General features: G+C 42.3%; 1 protein-coding gene across 1 annotated transcript; it reads left to right on the forward strand.

Moving 5' to 3' along the window:
- The first annotated feature begins 326 nt into the window (after positions 1–326).
- IL7R (interleukin 7 receptor) lies at positions 327–17,466 on the forward strand. Its single transcript, XM_084503768.1, has 8 exons — positions 327–578; positions 6,198–6,336; positions 8,091–8,245; positions 9,973–10,127; positions 10,503–10,677; positions 11,126–11,216; positions 13,197–13,272; positions 14,627–17,466. The coding sequence occupies exons 1-8, from the start codon at positions 488–490 to the stop codon at positions 15,128–15,130; spliced, it is 1,386 nt and encodes a 461-aa protein (XP_084359894.1). The 5' UTR covers positions 327–487; the 3' UTR covers positions 15,131–17,466.
- Positions 17,467–17,985: the final 519 nt, after the last annotated feature.

Consider the following 17,985-nt stretch of genomic DNA (forward strand, 5'->3'; position numbering starts at 1 on the left):
GGGACTTGTATGATGCCAACACTTAAAGAACAAAAAACAGCAATTGCACTTAACATTTCATAGCTGGAAGATTTTTTTCTTTCTTGGAACAGTGTACCTCCACTGAGAGGAAAGTGGATGAAAGGACAGAACCATTTCCTCAGGAAAATCAGAGCAAGAAATCCCACTACCCCAGACAGGAGCATGGTCCAAGAAACTTTTGCATCCAGCCCACTGGACTTGACCAGATTCAGCCCAATGAGTTCAAGGGGCCTGATCCAGAAGGTCCTTAGTTTTGAAGTGGGAAGCGTGTTTCAAAGTAAAAGCTCTGCAAATATCTTCTCTCTGGCTTCCTGCTCTCTGCCACTAGTCATCCTTGCCAGCATGTTTACACTTCCCCTCGCCTGCGGTTGTTTTATCAGGCAATGTGTTTGTTCTGCGTCTAGTATAAAGTGAGTAAGCGAGGGTTTCACACACACAGGTCCTGCACACATGCAGTGTGCTCAGGATGACACGGACGAGTACAGTATTGAGCATTTTCATCTTGTTTCTTCGTACCACTTTTGGGGAAAGTGGTTGCACTTCAGCAGATGGTGATGGTGAGTCATTTCATGTTCATCTTTCCACTCATGTATGATCTTGAAAACCTGAGCTAAGAGCTCCAAAATGCAACTGCTGGGTTAAATATGTTAAAGTTTTAGCCTCCAGCCTCTTTCTTTCAGTGCCAGTACCTGAGGTGTATGTGGAGCTGGCTTATCTATTTAATTCCCAAGTCTGCTGACCTTTTAATGTCCAAACTTGTCTGAAATGAGGAGGTGATTCCTGTATGCAGAAGGCATGCAAGATCAGACCTGTTAATCCTTTATTTTTGTATGTAGTGTTTGTGTGAGGAGTTATGCCTGTTTCACTCTCCTGCAGTCTAGGATCACTCTGACCTGCCATCAAAGGATGCCGAGGTCTGACTTCTCTTGTTCTTGGCAGTTTCCTCCAAAGAAAATGTCTTAATATACGTAAAGTGGGGCCCAACTTGTTCCACTTCAAAAACAAAACTTTCTTTTTTTCCTTTAAACAGTTGTGAAAGCTCTACCTGCGGATAGTCCCATTGTCTTTCGTACCGTGGCTGAGGCGGCAACTCAGCCATGGGCTTCTCACAGCCCATCACTAAGAGCATTCATCATTTACGTGCAAAAAAAAAAAAAAAAAAAAAAAAAAGATAAATTAACTCAGCGGATTAAAGTCAGGCTTATTGCAGATTTTGTTATCTCACTTGGACAAATGAAAATTATTTAGTCTCATCAAGATCAATAAAGTCACAATCAATTTAGACTCAATCAAAATCATAAAAAGCAATGATAAAAACCACTGTCTTTCAATCTGTTGTCCCTTTTCTCAAAAGGGAGCTGAAAAACTGCATTTGTAGATTCAGTCTCAGATCTGTTTAACTCTTACTTGTCTAATATTAAGCAAACAGCTGTGACAGAGCTTGCTGCACAGTGTCTGAAGGACATGGACTGTCATTCAGTTACTGGTAGCTTTAGGGTACCAAAATTTCATCAGTAAGGAGCAAAATACTTTTCTGGTTTGTAGGAAGATGATGTCTGTTTACCTATCCTGTCTCACATATTTAATGGCTAGAAATCTCTTTTTCATGTAGTTGTCATTTATTATACAACGTATATATATACACATACACACATACGTAGTTAGGTTATGCATGATAAGTTTTTGAGTTAGTAGAAAACAGAAGAACTCAGAACTGCATCCATCAAATTTTGTTGTGTTTGTTTGTTTGTTTGTTTTTTCTTTTTTCTTTCTCTCTCTCTCTCTCTTTTTTTTTTTTTTTTTTTTTTTTTCTCTCTTTACCTTTTGTTTGTACAATTTGCAGCTGTTTAGAGCTGGATTTTGCAAGCAGCTACAGTCGTAAGTGGTCAATGCCAGTGATTTATAGCAGATGTCACTGAAATGCTCAGGGCTTTCCAACAGCAGATGGGAGAAGACCTTTCCTTTGTTTCCTCACTAGCTTCCAGTAAACCATAACTAATCCTTTGCTTAGAATTAAAGAAAAACAGATTCAGAAAATCCCCACTGAGCAATTACCAGCTTTTATAATTTCCTTATGAGTCATATGGGTTTGACCAATAAATTGAAGAGCATGATAGATGTTTGGATTTCTCTCTGTCTCTCAGAGTCACCCTGCTGCCTGACAAAGTGCCACCAGCCAATGCAGGCATGATCTCATCCATGCTTAGGTGCAGAGGAGAGGAGAAGCTTAATGTAGCACTTGCCTTCTTCTCCCCCTCTTTGATGAGCAGCAGGTTGCCTCCTCAGCAGTGCCTCCCCAGCTCTGTCCCTGGCCTGACAGAGCAGTGGTGACCCCAAAACTCCCAAGAGAGCTACAGGGAAAATGAAGCCAGGGTAGCCACGGATGTGCAGGCAGGCACGGGCAGGAGCAGCAGGCAGGGGCAGGACGGCCAACATCAGTGGCCATCTTTCCCAGACTTGTTCAGTTTATCCAACCCACATCAAAACTGTTGTGATGAAAACAACTCCTTCCTGAGACAAATAAACCCTAAAACAAGATGATATGCTGTCTGCTGCCATCATCACTAGAGCTTTCACAGGGCTCTGGCCACAGAGCTGGTCACTTCATCGACTTTGCAAATTCTGTCAATGATCCTGCAGGCAATTACTAGTGTCTTCAGTTTCACACATTGTGGTTAGTCCTGGTGGCTTCAAAGCATAGCCTCTGCTAACACTTCTCTTGGTAAAGGCTTGTGAGACTCTTGCTGTGATTTGAAACATTCTGCTGGGTGTTGGCCAAACCCAAGGGATGACCATTTCTGTGAAAGACCTGCCAGGGCTGTAGCTGTGAGAGCAGTGTTTCTCCCTCTGTAATCACTCCATCTCAAGCCATGCCTTGATTTCAGCAGAGCCAGGCTCAGGGGTCTGTCTGGTCTGGGTTTCTAGAGGAAAAATACTATAATCTTGTAAACTTCTAATTGTGCATACAGTCCTTAACTATGGGAGCCATGCTGGAGTCACCACAACTATTTATGCAGCAGACACATTCGTGTGTGGTATTTCTGAAGTTTGGGGAAGAAGCGTGACGGGCTACACACATATGTACATCAGATAAAAAAGAATTTCTTAGTCCATGGAGGAACTGTACCAGGAAAAGCACTTCAAATTTGCATACTTAAGGCCATTCATGAGGCTTAATTATCATGCATTCTATAGTTAGGGTGTTATTTCCATGAATAAGGAACCATATTATCAACAATATGAAAGTTCAAAGAGGTAAAGTCAGCTTTTCTTCTACCTAGGCACCAAAGGTGAACTATGCTGGATAATCATTAAATGTCTAAACTGCAAGAGAAGACATTTTTCTTTCTTTTGATTTTGCAGTCAGCCTTACAGGGATTGACTTAAAATTTCTGTTGCTTTTCAGCGAAGCAGCAGCAGACAGCTGAGAAATTCTTTCTGATATGCTATTTATTAATATGATGTTTGCCAAATCACCATGTTTATATAAGATAATTTGTATGTAAATTTTATACGCAGAAGACACCAAGCAGTCTCTCTCTATTACATAAAGGAAGATTGGCCATCCTAGTTCACAAGTTTTAATGCTGCCTTGAGGTAACTATGCATATAAACAAACCAATCTCCTGGATCATTGTAGCTGAAGTCTTAGGGATGTGTAAAATGTATGTACATACCAAAAAAAAATAAAATGCATGTATATACAAAATATATGTACATGTAAGCTTTGAGTGTATTTAACTGTCTAAAGCTTGGTAGGTTGGTGTGTTTTTTTTTTTTGTTTGTTTGTTTTGTTTGTTTGTTTGTTTTTCCATTTTATACAGATTCATTTCAGCTCACTTGTTATCCCCTGAATTTTGAATGTATGTGTATATATGTACAAACACGCAGACTTACCTCAAATACATAATTATATATTATATACATTTTTGTAGATACATGTCTGCCCTGATGGCTCAGGGCTGTGTTGGTCAAGACTTTTGCCTCAGTGAAACTGCTGCAGGGTTTGTTCTGGAGTTGCACTGGCCTGTGTGTCTCTCTCTTAAATGTGGTGGTCAGAGAGCACGGCATGCTACCTGTGCTGCACAGGTTGTCCCCTCAGACAGGCTGCCTTGGTGGAAGATGCCCCATTTCCTCTTCCTTCAGGGAGAGCCAAGCTCCCCTTGGGACAGGCAACACCAGACCTGCAGTGAGAAAGGAAGACCTGGAAGAGCTTCTTAGCACCAGGTGCTCACAGTGGAAATGGGCACTAAATCTTAGCTCAGGGGATAGATCTGATTCTGGAGCAGTGCAGCATCAGATGCTCCTGTGTGAGGGACCCTGGGGGGATGACACTCTTTAGTTACACATTCATGCAATCACAAAACTCTCCCCTGCTTTCTCCATTTTGTTAAACAATGACTGTTTTGGATCTCCAGGTGTGCTCCCTCTGCAGACAAGGTCTGTATCTCCCCGTATGCTGGCAGAGTTGGCTGGAGATTATGGGGTATCACCAGCAGGACTGTGAATTGCAGTGTCCCTTCTGTGATCTGAGCCACCTGGGCCACAGCAGAGATGACCATTTTCTCTGGGAGGGACTTTCCATTGGGAATATCTCCATGGGCATTTCCCCACACAGTTTATGCAAGTGCTTGAGTCACTGATATTCCTGGCGCAGCCCAGGATGTGTTCTTGCTGCAGCAGGCGCACAGCATGGAAAGGGCACATGGTGGAGTGGGTAAGAGACAATCCAGTGGAGGATCAGGAATAGTCCCTGGACATAGGGGAGAGAGTTACATATCATCACTTAACCACTGGTAGAAGGGGACAGAGGCATTCCTGCCCTGAGAATCTGCTGAAGGGCTCGCACTGTGCTATTGGCTACTGTGGGTGAAATTTCATGAAACTGGGCTGAACTAGCATTTTCTGCCGGAGAGGAGTCCTCTCAGAAGCATCAGTTTTTGTTTCACTGACCTTATACATGCCAAGTGTAGGACATGAGACATATGTTCTTAGTCAAATCATGATTGTTTTATGAGTCATCGAAGCAAATTTGCAGGAAGCTGTGTGTTCTGGCAGAATGTCTGAGCTTTCCCTCCTCAGCCCAAACTTGTGACATTTCAGAAAACTCTGCAATTCAGTCAAAATGTGCTGTGGGGCTTAATTGCCTCATGACACCAAAATACTCTGGCTTTCCTAAACCCACCCATATCATTTTCTAGCCTTCCCAGGTACCTGGGGACAGGCCAGACCTGCCCAGACCTGCCCAGCGCGGGCAGGGGCAAAGCAGGGCAGCTGGTCCTGGTGCAGGAACAGCAATAACAATGATGTGCAACCTTGTCTGTGGGTCTGCTGCTTCACACTCAAAGGTATTTGATGTCCTTTCAGGCTGTCCTGAGCTGAAATCCCTACACAAGTAAGTCCTGTTGAAACTAGCCCTTGCTTTTGAGCAGACATTAGCCCTGAGCATCAGCCCCAGACACCTCTGGCAGCACTTGTGCAGAGTGTATCCCCCAGTGTGTGTTTCTGTGCTGTTTGTTTTCAGGAGTGTTTTGGTCCTTGTCATGTCTATTCTGCTTTACAGCAGGTATCATGAATACATATTGCTCCCATTGCTCCCCTTTGCATGCCCAAGGATAGCAGCATTTTGTGGTTCCTAATAGGAAAACATATTTGAAAAAGTTCTGGGATGATTTCAGCCAGGGCAGGTCCTGCTTTTTTCTTGGTATAAAAATAATCTGTAACTTTTAAAGTGAGAATTCTCCTGGCTCAAACATAGGAGGAATTAGAATTGGACTGCAGAGTGAACAATATATTTAATATATTTGTACCTCACGGAGGTTTAAAGGACAACATTAGAACCCCTCTTTGCCCATGATTAACAGAATAGCACAGACATTGGGTGTCATGTCTGGATGAACCATCTGTGATGCAAAATTTTACAATTTTACAATTCACAGGCCAATGTGCATGTTGAGTGGGTGGGCTTCATTGGCATGCATGGAGAGCAACCTTGAAAGGTGCAAGTGGCTTTTAATTTCATTTTGAACAAGCTTGCTTTGCTTCTTACAAAACATATAGGCTGATCCTCTTCCTTTTAGGCAACCACACAAAGAAACAACCTCCTTTAAAATGGAGCTGCAAACTGAATACACATGCTGGTTTGCTTCAGTACCATTGTGTGAATCTCTCTCTAGGGACCTTTGAAGATGACGAACCAGGCAACTTTGACATTGACTGCTTCAGCCAGCTGGAATTTAAGGATTCCTACAGCAGCCTGACCTGCAACTTTACAGAGATGCCTCCTCACAACACTAACCATACCCTGGCTGTGTGGTAAGTGCTGTCAGTCTGTCCTTTGGTAAACTTCTGGGAAGATAAATGCTAAAGAATGGTTAGTCACACTGCCGAATGCTGGGAAACAGGAGCAGAAAAGTGAGACTAAATTCTGTTTCAGAGCATTTTACCAGGTTTAAATACTACATTTAGAAAAGAAGAAGAGCTTACTGAAGCAGAATCTAACCCTCAAGAAGAAAAAAAAATCAGATGGAAAGATCTATGAAGGCTATTATAATGTCTCCAATAGTCCTCATCTTGCTCCTATTGCTCTGGAGCCTCTATTGTTTTTGGTGAAGCTAAGCATAAGACAAAAGCATTTTTTCTTTAAATTAATTGATTTTAAAAAAGAGAGAGAGAGAGAAAGAGAGAGAGAGAAAGAGAGAGAGAGAGAGAGAGAGAAAGACAGAGAGAAAGAGAGAGAGAGAGAGAGAGAGAGAGAGAAAGAGAGAAAGAGAGAAAGAGAGAGAGAAAGAGAGAAAGAGAGAAAGAGAGAAAGAGAGAAAGAGAGAAAGAGAGAAAGAAAGAAAGAAAGAAAGAAAGAAAGAAAGAAAGAAAGAAAGAAAGAAAGAAAGAAAGAGAACAAAAGAAAGAAAGAAAGAAAATGAAAGAACAGAAGAACAAAAGAAAGAACGAAAGAAAGAAAGAAGGAAAGAAAAAGAAAAGAAAGAAAGAAAGAAAGAAAGAAAGAAAGAAAGAAAGAAAGAAAGAAAGAAAGAAAGAAAGAAAGAAAGAAAGAAAGAAAAAGAAAGAGAAAAAAAAAAGGAGAGAGAGAGAGAAAGAAAAAGCAAACCCAGACTTATCAGTAAATAAAGTAAATAAGTAAATAGTAGGAATGAATTTGAAGAGGCGGATCCTTTCCACTGTGAATTATTTCATGAGAAGTCTTATTTTCCACTGAAAAGGTCTTTATCTAGGTCAAGACAAAAGTTAAAGAACTGTCTTTGCACACACAGACATGCAAAACACACACTAGAATGAGTATACAAAAAACAAAAACTTACCAAACTTATCTCCACTTCTAGTCAAGGCCATGAAACACTTCCACCTTTTTTTAAATACACCTAGATGAAGAAGCTCAGATTTTGTTTCTTTAGCATACTTCTGCTTTTTCCCTTTGCATGTTTTTCCTGAAACCGAAAGTACAGTGACAACCAGCAGAAGTGGATTTTTTTTTCTTTTTTGCATCTTACTTTTCTAATCACTAATTAATTTCTTTCCAACTGGTTCATTAGAATTTTTCTGTTTTCATGGGGTTTATTTTGGATTTTGGCTGAAGTTTTATGACAGTCCTCAAAGACAAGTCAAGCAGATGGAAGAATACATAGATACATTTCCACCTCTGAAAAGGTATCATATGTCTCCCTCATGGCCTGGCTGGCCATTGACCCCTCAGTCAGTAAGAAATTCCTCATTACCCTATTTTGCCCTATATCTAAAATGCCAGCAGTAAGTTCATTTTTAAAGATAAAAAGTTTTTCTTAATACATGCATCTCCAATATAATAGTTTTGTTGTTGTTGTTGTTTTTTAGGAGCTCTGGGACTCCTCCTGTGACTCAGATCACTTTATTATTTTGCTCAAAGACCATGAGGAAAAACAATACCCATCCTTTAATCTCTTTATTTGCACGTTATTTTTTCTTATTTCATATGGAGTCTCATTTCAGTTAAAGTGATATGAGCAACCAGGATTTGCCCCGTATAGTTTTATAGTAAGACTGAGAAGAAACTAATGTGTCACTTTGCTCAACAGTACCAAAGAAGACAGCAATTATGTGTGTTTCAATATGGAGAAACGGGATGACGTGTATTTCTTACAATTCACTGATATACTCTCTAATAAAGATATTTGCATGGAATATGAGATAAAGAGAAGAGTCTGCAGGAGTCTGTTCATCACTGACATTGGTAAGATATTGAACATTTTGTAGATTATAAAGGTATAGACATTAGCAGGTGTGGGTGTGTGAATTGTCCAGGTGGCAGCACCTGAAGGTCAATCTGGATAACATAGAGGAGGTATAAAATGGTGTCGTAGGATGGGATGGAGCCTGGGTTTAGGTGTTGGTAGAGTGTGATGCTTCGAAGATAAAGATGACTAACTCCCATTAAAAATGTGCAGCTTAATACTGGCTTATCATAACACTGTTTGCCCAGACCTGGACCTAGAATGAATCACACAGGTGGTAAAAGCAGCTGTACCTGGGCTTGGATGAACTGTCAAGCAGGGATATTTTGTCCATTTCTTACTAGGGCTTGCTCAGTTTCAGGGCTGACCGGCTGAACTCTAGCCGAACCTTGTAGCACACCAGAATCCCACACAGGGACTGTGGGGTTGCAAGATCTCGCTTTTTCACACCTTGCTTCTTGCTGGAGTCCATGGTCTGAACAAAGTGTTCAGGCATCCTGCGGGGCAGAAAGGACACCAAGAGTCCATCAATGGGCTCATCAAAACCATGCTAGGAACCTGCCCACGTTAAGAAATAGGGAGCTCCAGGAAAGAAGGGTTACTTAGGACTTATTCCTCTTGGAAGCTGGTCTCTTTCCAGGGCTGCAGAGAAGCCCTTGTAGGGCAGCCCTGTTTTCTGCTCTGGTGCTGGATTGCTTTGCCTTCCTTTGGCAATAGTCACAGCAATATCCTGCTCTTATAAAGCACTTCTGCCTCAGTCCAATTGTTTTGTAACAATCTGACACCACCTCTGTCTTGTGGGACAGCATGGCCCATCTCTGGTGGTGTCTCCTTCAAAACTGTTGGTGCTGCATGGAAGGATTAAATATTTGGAGAATACGGAAGCAACGGGCATAATATGTGACTATATGCATTTTTGTGAGAAAAGAGACACATGGGCTCTCTGTTCTTGCAAGATCTGATGATAATGTAGGAAGCCTCATTGGTACAAACGTGGGTCCCTGTGATCCTCAGGCATGTCCAGCCTCAGGCAGGGCTTACAGGGCCACATAGGGATATGGTTTAGTGGGGACTGTTAGCGTTAGGTCAGAGGTTGGACTCGATGATCTTGAGGTCTCTTCCAACCTAGAAATTCTGTGATTCTGTGATTCTGTGATTTTGGACTTGTACTTGCAAGGGTGGTCATTTTGCCTTGTCTCCTTCTACAGACCAAGTCAGGTGTGGGTTCACGGCAAAGGCCTGGAGCTGCAGCCCCCTCTGCTGCATCTAACACTACCATGCTTCCTCTCTTCCTCTGTCCCACCACCCTGTTGGCCACCAGATTGCTTCCAGTGCTTTAATCCCAAATAGTGATCACTTTTGGCATGGGGTTGCCAGCTCAGAGTACTGGGAAGGACTGAATTTCAAGTATTCGAGCATTACTAGGGAAGGGTTGGGCATGCTCTGGAACTACTTTCCAAGACTAAATGTCACAGTCTGAGGAAATGCTGGCCACAGTTCCGCTTCAGCTGGTCAACACCAAGCCCATCTTGGGACCAAGGTATAATGATGAGCTAGCCTCAGCGTAAAACTCACCCAGCTCAGGCCAGCCCCTACTCAAGATAGGTCACCCTGCAGGGACTTAAACTTGACATGGACTCTACTTTTATTTTATTTCTGAAGACCATTTTGTTTTGTAGTTACATTATTCTGCATCTGTTGTATCCTGGTTTGTTGCCATTTGCAGTTAAGCCTGAGGTACCATTCAATATCAACATCACATACCAAAAGGAGGCAAATGAGTATCTTATTCACTATAGTACACCGCATTCATGGAAGAAATACTTAAAAGACAAGTTAATACACCAAATTGCCTATCGGCAGGGAGAAGGTCCTTGGAAGGTAAGTATATGTTGGTGAGCTTACTCTAATTTCTGAAATTAAATGCTATCAGAACTACCAGTATTGTGCAAAAACCATGAGGTCTGCATTTCTTTAGTTTTCCAACTGACAAGTAGGAAAGGAGCAATATCTGTCTTTTGGAAATTTCCATAGTGAAAACAACCCCTGACCAACAGCTCCCTTGTCTGTTAGGTGCTTCTCTGGGCTATCAAAGTTTCATTCATTTGTCCTTGGGCTTTGCCATGGAAACACAAGACATAACATCATAAAGAAAAAGAAACATCTTCAGTGCAATAATAACAGTGTTTGCCTTGGTGATTTTGCTCTTATTTTGTATGCCTATTAGTCAGTAATTGCATCTTTTTGCATGTCTAGACAATAGAATCGCCATACCTTCAGGTAAAGTTACTGGGGAAGAACCTTGAAACAGATGCCTCTTACGAGGTGAAAGTACGCTCGCAGCCCAACGGAGATTATTTTAAGGGCACGTGGAGTGAATGGAGCGTCTCCAAGAGCTTCAGAACTGCAGGAGACCACTCTGAGGAGAAATGTAAGGGCAAAAAGCACTTCGGTTCACAGGACCCTAAGGGGCCCTTGGGCTGGTGACACCCCAGCTGCCTGGTTTGCCCTGGCAGCAGCCGTGATGAGAGCATGGGGAGGGGAGAACCAGCAGCCACAGCAGGGCCAGCTCTGCTAGGCACCTGGTCACACAATGGAAGTCACCTCAGTGCTGCTGTAAGGATGTGGTGAGCAGCAGCTGCCCGGGGCTGGGGGTGACAACAAACCTCTGGAAACCAGCCTGGAGCTCAGCGAAGGGCTGGAGCCCTGACCACCCAAACTTTCACACACTTAGGGATGTGGGAGAGACCCACCACTGCACCAGGCCAGTGCTAGGAAGGTGCAGTGCTGGGCTCTTGTCTCTGACAGTCTAAGGTGGTTATTGTGGCTAGCAGTGAGGCATTTATGGGCACTGACAGATGTCCTGTGTTTGCCTTTAGATAACAGCATGTTCGTGATTATGCTCTCCATCCCTGGATTCATTCTGTTAGTTGTCATGATTGTCCTGATCCTAAGTTTTTGGGAAAGCAGGTAATCTAGGTCTCTTCATATGAGAAAGATTGTTGCAAGCCAGTCCTCTTCTGACAGCCTTCCCTGTTGTACCTATGATCTATTCTCTTTCTATCTCTGGGCTTCTGTATCAAGTCAAAGGCAGACAAAGATATGTTTTGCAATATAGGCAGAACATACCTCTGCTGCTTCAATCAGACTTTAGTCTTGGGCTCAAAATGCTGGGACCCTTGGGAATCTGAAGCCACCACGAAACACTTACATAGTCAGTGTCTCACTGGGGGCACATTTGACTCAAGAGCTTCATGCAAGACTCAGAAAAGAAAGCAAGCTGTGGGTTTTAGTAAAGTCCCAAGAGGTTTGGAAACTGTATAGAGAGGAGATTGCCTCTTTTCCTTTCACAGTCTGAGTCAGCAGGGTGCTGCTTTCAGAAGTGCTGGGGCAGTGCTCTCTGCATAAAGGGCGTGATGGCATCAGCTACAACCCCAGCTGGGTCCTCATCCAGCTGTGTGGCAAAATCAAGCTCTACAGCCACCTCCAAAGCAGTCAAGGCAGAGGTGAGATCAGAGCTACACTACCTACACAGGCAGTCCTTAGTCTCTGTGAGTTTTTTTTGTGTATCAGCTACAAGCAGTAGATAGGTGCATGTAATTTTTTTTTCCAGTATGTAGTGATATATATTTATATGAAATAGATAGCTAGTAGAAAATATTAAGACAATAAACAAGTACAAAAATAATCTGGAGTGATCAGAATATGAAGTGAAAAATTCCCAAGTTCAGCCATAGGAGATGAGCCCCCTGAAAGGCAGGATGCCCAGGGCTGGTTGGTGGCATCCAGGGCAGCTCCTGTCCATGGCATCCAGCTTCACTAATGCCCAGAGGGATGCCTGCATGCCAGCAGCTTTTCGGGACAATACTTGGGATGTCATAACTCCTGATTTACACATGGAGATTGTCTGGGAATGTGGTTAGGTGACCTCAGTGAAACTGTGTCAGGAACATTTTCAGTAATTAAACATTTTAGCCACCTGAATTGTCTACCAGGGACTGGTCCCTGGTGCTGCTTAATTTGCAAGTATAGCTGTATCTTGAGATTTCTAGCTCTCGTTTTTTACTACTGTTGAGCACCTGCACCTCTCTAGCTTTTCTAGAAGTTCTGCATATGTAAAACTGATGAAAAAACAGTTTTTTTAATATGGTGAGTCCTTCTGAATCTGGAGTTTTCCCTTGTAAAAATAGGGGTTTTATGCTTATATATACATATATATATACACACACATATACATACATATATACATATATACATATATACATATATACATATATACATATATAAACCAATATATATATATATAATATTATCATACTGCTGATAATTCTATAATATCAGCTATATTTATATCACTGCAAAGTTGAATGTCAGTCAGGCTGTATTCTGTAGATGCATCATGGCTGAGGGTTTTCACAGCAGCACAGCACGAGAACTTTGCTAATTCAGGCAGTAAAAGGAAACCTGTAGTCAAGGTTATAATACAGATACCTGAAGCAGAGAAATTTGGCCAAGGAGTAGGAAAAGATACATTTCTTTGACTAATATAAACATGCAGAGGCAAATATCTGCAAATTTGCACTTCAATCGCAGCCTCTTTTTTCACTTGCAGAAGATGGTTTCACCATGCAAAACCCAGTTAACACAGCTAGATGTAAATGAGATCTTTGCCAGCATAATTTGCTGCTTTCCCAGTACTTGGTGAAGTGTTTTACTTTAACTACAACAATTTGTGCACTCAGAACAATGACTATAGGGTGACCTTTATAGCTCCTCTTCTTCTCCTGTCTTTGTTTTATTCTGGAACTTCTCTGTCATAATTCTGGGTAATGCAAGTCACATCTAAGGCTGGGTGAGAATTAGTACAAATGATGCAACATGAACCTCTGTTATCTCAGCATGTCTCATTTTTGCTACTGTTGAACTACTTGTCTACTGTTGCTGTTTCAGGATCAAGCCTGCTATGTGGCCAAACCTTCCTGATCATAAAAAAACTCTGGAGCAACTGTGCAGGAAACCAAAAAATGTATGTATTTCCACTGCCTTTTTCACCTGAGTATAGACTATTGGGAACAAAACTAACACTCATTACAGAAGGCACATGCATTTGCTACACGAACTGGTCCATCTTTCAGAAATGACTTCTACATTCTGTGCAAGAGAGCTAATATTTGTACAGGCAAATAATAGCAAAGGGTATGGATATAGCAGACAATTCAACTGGTGCCTGAGCTTTGGCTTGTGGAAAGTAACTATAGAGGGACAGAGAACCTAATATATGAAGAAAGATTGAAGCAATTGGATTGTTTTGTGGAAAAGAGAAATCTCAAGGTGACAGTGCTAATCACAGCCTTCTAGTATCTAAAGGGTAGGCAGAGGGAAGGTGAGATATTCTCTTCATAAGGCTGCATGGCAACAAGAAAAAAGGCAAAAGGCAGGTGCCGTTTTGGGGGAAATTTCCTCTAGATGTATGAACACAATCCTTCTCTGTGAGACCTGTTAAACATTGTGTAGGTCACCTGGAGCATACCGGTTGCTGGAAATGTTCAAGTCTTGGCTACACAGAGCCCTGGATAACCCAGTTTAAGGTCATGTTTCTGGCAAAAGGCTGGACCAGGTGGACTCCAGAAATCATTTCCAAGTGGGACATTGCAGTGCTTCTGTGAAACTGTGATCACAGAGCAGGATGGGAACCCTTTGCAAACATTCCCAGTGATACTCACGTCCCCTTACACAGCCAACAGAATTGCTCATAGGCCAGACAGCACATGAAACACTCTTTGCCAGATAAAAGTCTGATGGGTAAATGCCACAAACTTTGAGGGGTAGGATTAACCAGTTGCCTTAAAACTACATCTACTATATTTTTTCACTAAGGAAACTCAGCACAATTGTCTTGCCAACAATCCATCTGGTGGATGATTAGCAAGTTCTTAATTTTCAGAGGTCAAAGATATCTCTGCCTTCCCCTGTGTTCTCTAGTGCAGGGATTCCTAATGTGTTTCAAGAAGTCAAGATAAAATTTTATTTCTTTCACTGCTAAATTAGGAACATAGAACTGAAAGGAACTGCCTGTGCCAGCACGCTTGTTCCTATTAAATGGCAGGTGTGCAGTAGATATGTGGCTCCAAAAAGTCTCTAAAAAAATATTCAGTGGTGCTGCCTGCAGGAGACCACATAATAGATTTAGATTAATATGCAAAAAGATGTTGAGCTTTGAAATAGCTAATTCTCTACTAACCTGTTTAGCCTGTTCAGGGTTACTTGCAGAGTTAAAGGAATAATAAATACCTTTCTAAAATCATACGAACTATCAAAGGATCTTTTCTGTCAACTGTTGGCCACTGTTAACTGACTGTGCTGTTCCCTTTGCCATGCAGAATTTTGATATAAGCTTTAACCCAGAGAGTTTCGGTTACGTTTTTATCCATAAAGTGGACGGCATTCGAGCGAAAGCTGAACAGGAAAGTTTTCTGCAGCCACCAACTGCTCCAGAGACAAATGTTCCAGCAAAGGTTAGGAGTGCATCAGACCTGAAGAGGAGCCCTGCAAGGACAGACAAAAGCAACCTAAACCTGTCCATGAGTTACGGAGGAATCTGTTCATCAGAAGCCCTGCATGGTCTCCTGGGAAGCAACCAGTCTGCAGACACTGAAGGCGTCTGTGGATCCAGCATGTATGAGGTGTGTCACAGCAGCGGGGTGCCCCTGTGTGAACAGGATAGTGACTTTCCCTCTGCTCCTCCCCTGGATCCTTCAGGCCAACTTGGACCAGAGCCCCTGGAAGGTGACATGGTATCCCAGATGCCACCTAGCAGTGAACTGAGGTCACTGAACAATGAAGAAGCCTATGTTACCATGTCTAGCTTTTACAAAAATCAGTAGACCTTACAGACATGACAGAATGCTGTTTTTTCACCAACACAAGTGGGATAATGAAGCGGTCTATTTTGTTTTCCTGTGTCCTGCAGCAGCGAGCTCCCACCTCCACCATGCATCCTGATCACAGTGCAAAGCTGTACCTACAAGGAAGTGGGTTCTTCAGCCTTTTAGTGCTGAGTATCCTAACCTCCACTCTCAGCCTGCTGGCAGCAGTCTCCACTGCAGCAGAAATGAAATTTAATTTAACCTGACTTTAATCTTCAGATCTGATTAATCCAGAGCAATGACGCTGCACTCCTAGACAAGGATGACAGCATCTCTCATAAAAGTGAATGCTTCTGATAAGCTCTTATTAATGCCTAAGGAAGAAATATGGTAACAAATTCAAGTTAAATAGCATCTGATATCTTTCACGCCAGCACAGATCAAGAATAACTCGTCTGCAGTCAGTGGAAGTCCACAAGTTTGCAAAATGCCAGTAAATGAGAATTGCATCTAAGCATTAATCACCTGGGGATTCAGGAGCTTGGCCACTGCAAAGGAGGTTTCCTTCGAGCCCCCAGGAAAAAAAGGCACATGGAATCACTTTAAGAAGATGTTTTCTCAGACTGAATTTTTTCAGATAGATGAAAACAACACAAAACCCAGCACGCAGCTCGTTTGACTACCCTGGAGTCAAATTCAGGGTCCATGGGAACTTCTGCTAGTAGTTTATATTAAATATCTTCAGTTATTTCATGTATTATCAATTTTTTTTAGATGACACAAAACAGAATCAATGAAAAGCAAACTCCTAGCTCTTCCTATAACTGAATCAGGGCTGTAAAACACATGTTGCTGTCTTTCTCTGCAGCTCTTACACAAGCATTAGTACAGCATGCAAATACTTTCCAGGACAGATGGACTGATCGGGTAATGTTTGCTTACTAGCATTAACCCCAGTGACTGTGGCTGCATGAGAATGCTTTGAAGTTGGCCAGGAACTTTTCTCATGCAGCTTCTGGCCTAGGAATATGGATGGAGCATCATGGATCTTGCCGCTCGTCTCAAGATCCATATTTTAAAAGTAGTAGCTTGTAACTTGCCTGGAGGTGATGTAGAAAAAACCTTTAACATTATGACTAAGGAAGGCATCCTGTCCCTTCCCATTAATCCTTCTCTGGACTCTGTGCCCATTTGTAAGGGGCTCCCCACAGGCTGCCACTCTGGGAGGGCTGAGCCACTTCACTGTCCCTGTGGGACGCTGCACACTGCGGAGCACACGCTTGGAGACAAAGCTGCTACAGCCACATGGTTGCATGACAGCCAAGCAGTGTGGCCATGGGAAATCCAAGATGCTTTGCTGTGCTCTGGGGTTGGGGTTCACCACACTGTGAAGTATCAGTTCCTCTAGCTGCTTGAAATCCTCCTTGTTCATGTTCATGTTACCAGAGTCCAAGGGTAAAAGAGTCCTCCCTCATCCTCAGAGCTGCTTGAACATTTTCTGACTGCTAATAACCACGGAGAAGTTGTTATATTTGATGTAGTCTGCTGGAGAAAAACAGCGCTCCCAAGACAGCTCTCCACCAGCCCCAGCTCCACCTGACATCTGGGGACCCTTCAGACAGGGATAGCTTTATGGTCTCTGCATGCAAAGTGGCAGAGAGTTTGGCTCATGATACTCCAGTGACATTTTACAGAATTGTTTTTATTACTGTTTCTCACCAAACGACAGGCTGATTAATGCAGTAGAAAAAGATGAAAGCCCTGGACATTCATTTCCTTTATGATATTCGTATTTCATTTTTTTAAAAATAGCTGCTGGTAATGCTCATGCTGTGCAGACATGCACAGCATGACTGTAGATGTGGAGAGAGTGTACTGGGAAGACAGCCTCTTCCAGTAACGCAGTGACAAAGAGGGGATAGAGGAAGAAGCAAAAGTGCATCAGAAGAATCCTGTACAGTATGTGCTATGCTTGTTCTGAGCTCATACATACATTTTTAATGAATACAAGTGCCACCACCAATGTCTATTTGCACTATTTGAACAGTAAGGTACCGACATCTAATAGTCTTTCTGCTTGTCCAGAGAGTATACAGAATACATACAGAATACAAAATATAAACAATTTTTCTGTATTTCTTTAATACGGAAAAAGAACCAGCAATCTCGTGTTTATTTTGTGTAAGCACTCCAAAATAGTTACATTTTTCCTATGTAGTCCTCATATTTTTGCATAGCTGCTATGTTTAAACAATCTTATTCTCTGTGCCTAGTGGTTTTATTTAATTAGGTAACTTGTAACCTCGGTTTTATAATGTATTTACTGTATTAAAAGGACGTGGCTATTTGCGTGACCTATTTGTGTTGATCTTCTGTCTTCTTATGCATATCTATCAGAAGAGGGTTTACTCTGCCAACACTGAAATTAGGACAATTTCATGGGCGCTACCTAGCTTCAGGCAGGATAAATCTAAAATAATTCCAGACAGCTCAGCGGTGTGAAAGCATGGAAGTGGTGCCTTGTGGCTGCAGCCCACCTCCTGCCAGTGGCTCACAGCTGCTCAGGGGGGCAGAAACATTGACCAAGACCCTTTGTGCAGCCGTGAGTCCACACCAACAGCACCAGCAAAAGCAAAAAGCCCTCAGGCTTGCAAAAGCACAGGTATGCAAACATTAATGCAAATTCTCATGCAGGTTACAAGTATTTCCTCAGAGATGGTGCTTTGGTAACACACTAGTGAATGATGGCAAGTATGAAGCCTTTGGTTCAATACGTTCATTCCGCTGTAGCTTTTCTTCATGAAGACTATAAGCTAACTCATGCCAAATACAGGCATTACTTTCTTCTAGTTGTGTACAGGATGAAGTCTATC

This window comes from Aythya ferina, assembly GCF_964211825.1.
Source record: "Aythya ferina genome assembly, chromosome: Z".
Lineage (NCBI taxonomy): Eukaryota > Metazoa > Chordata > Aves > Anseriformes > Anatidae > Aythya > Aythya ferina.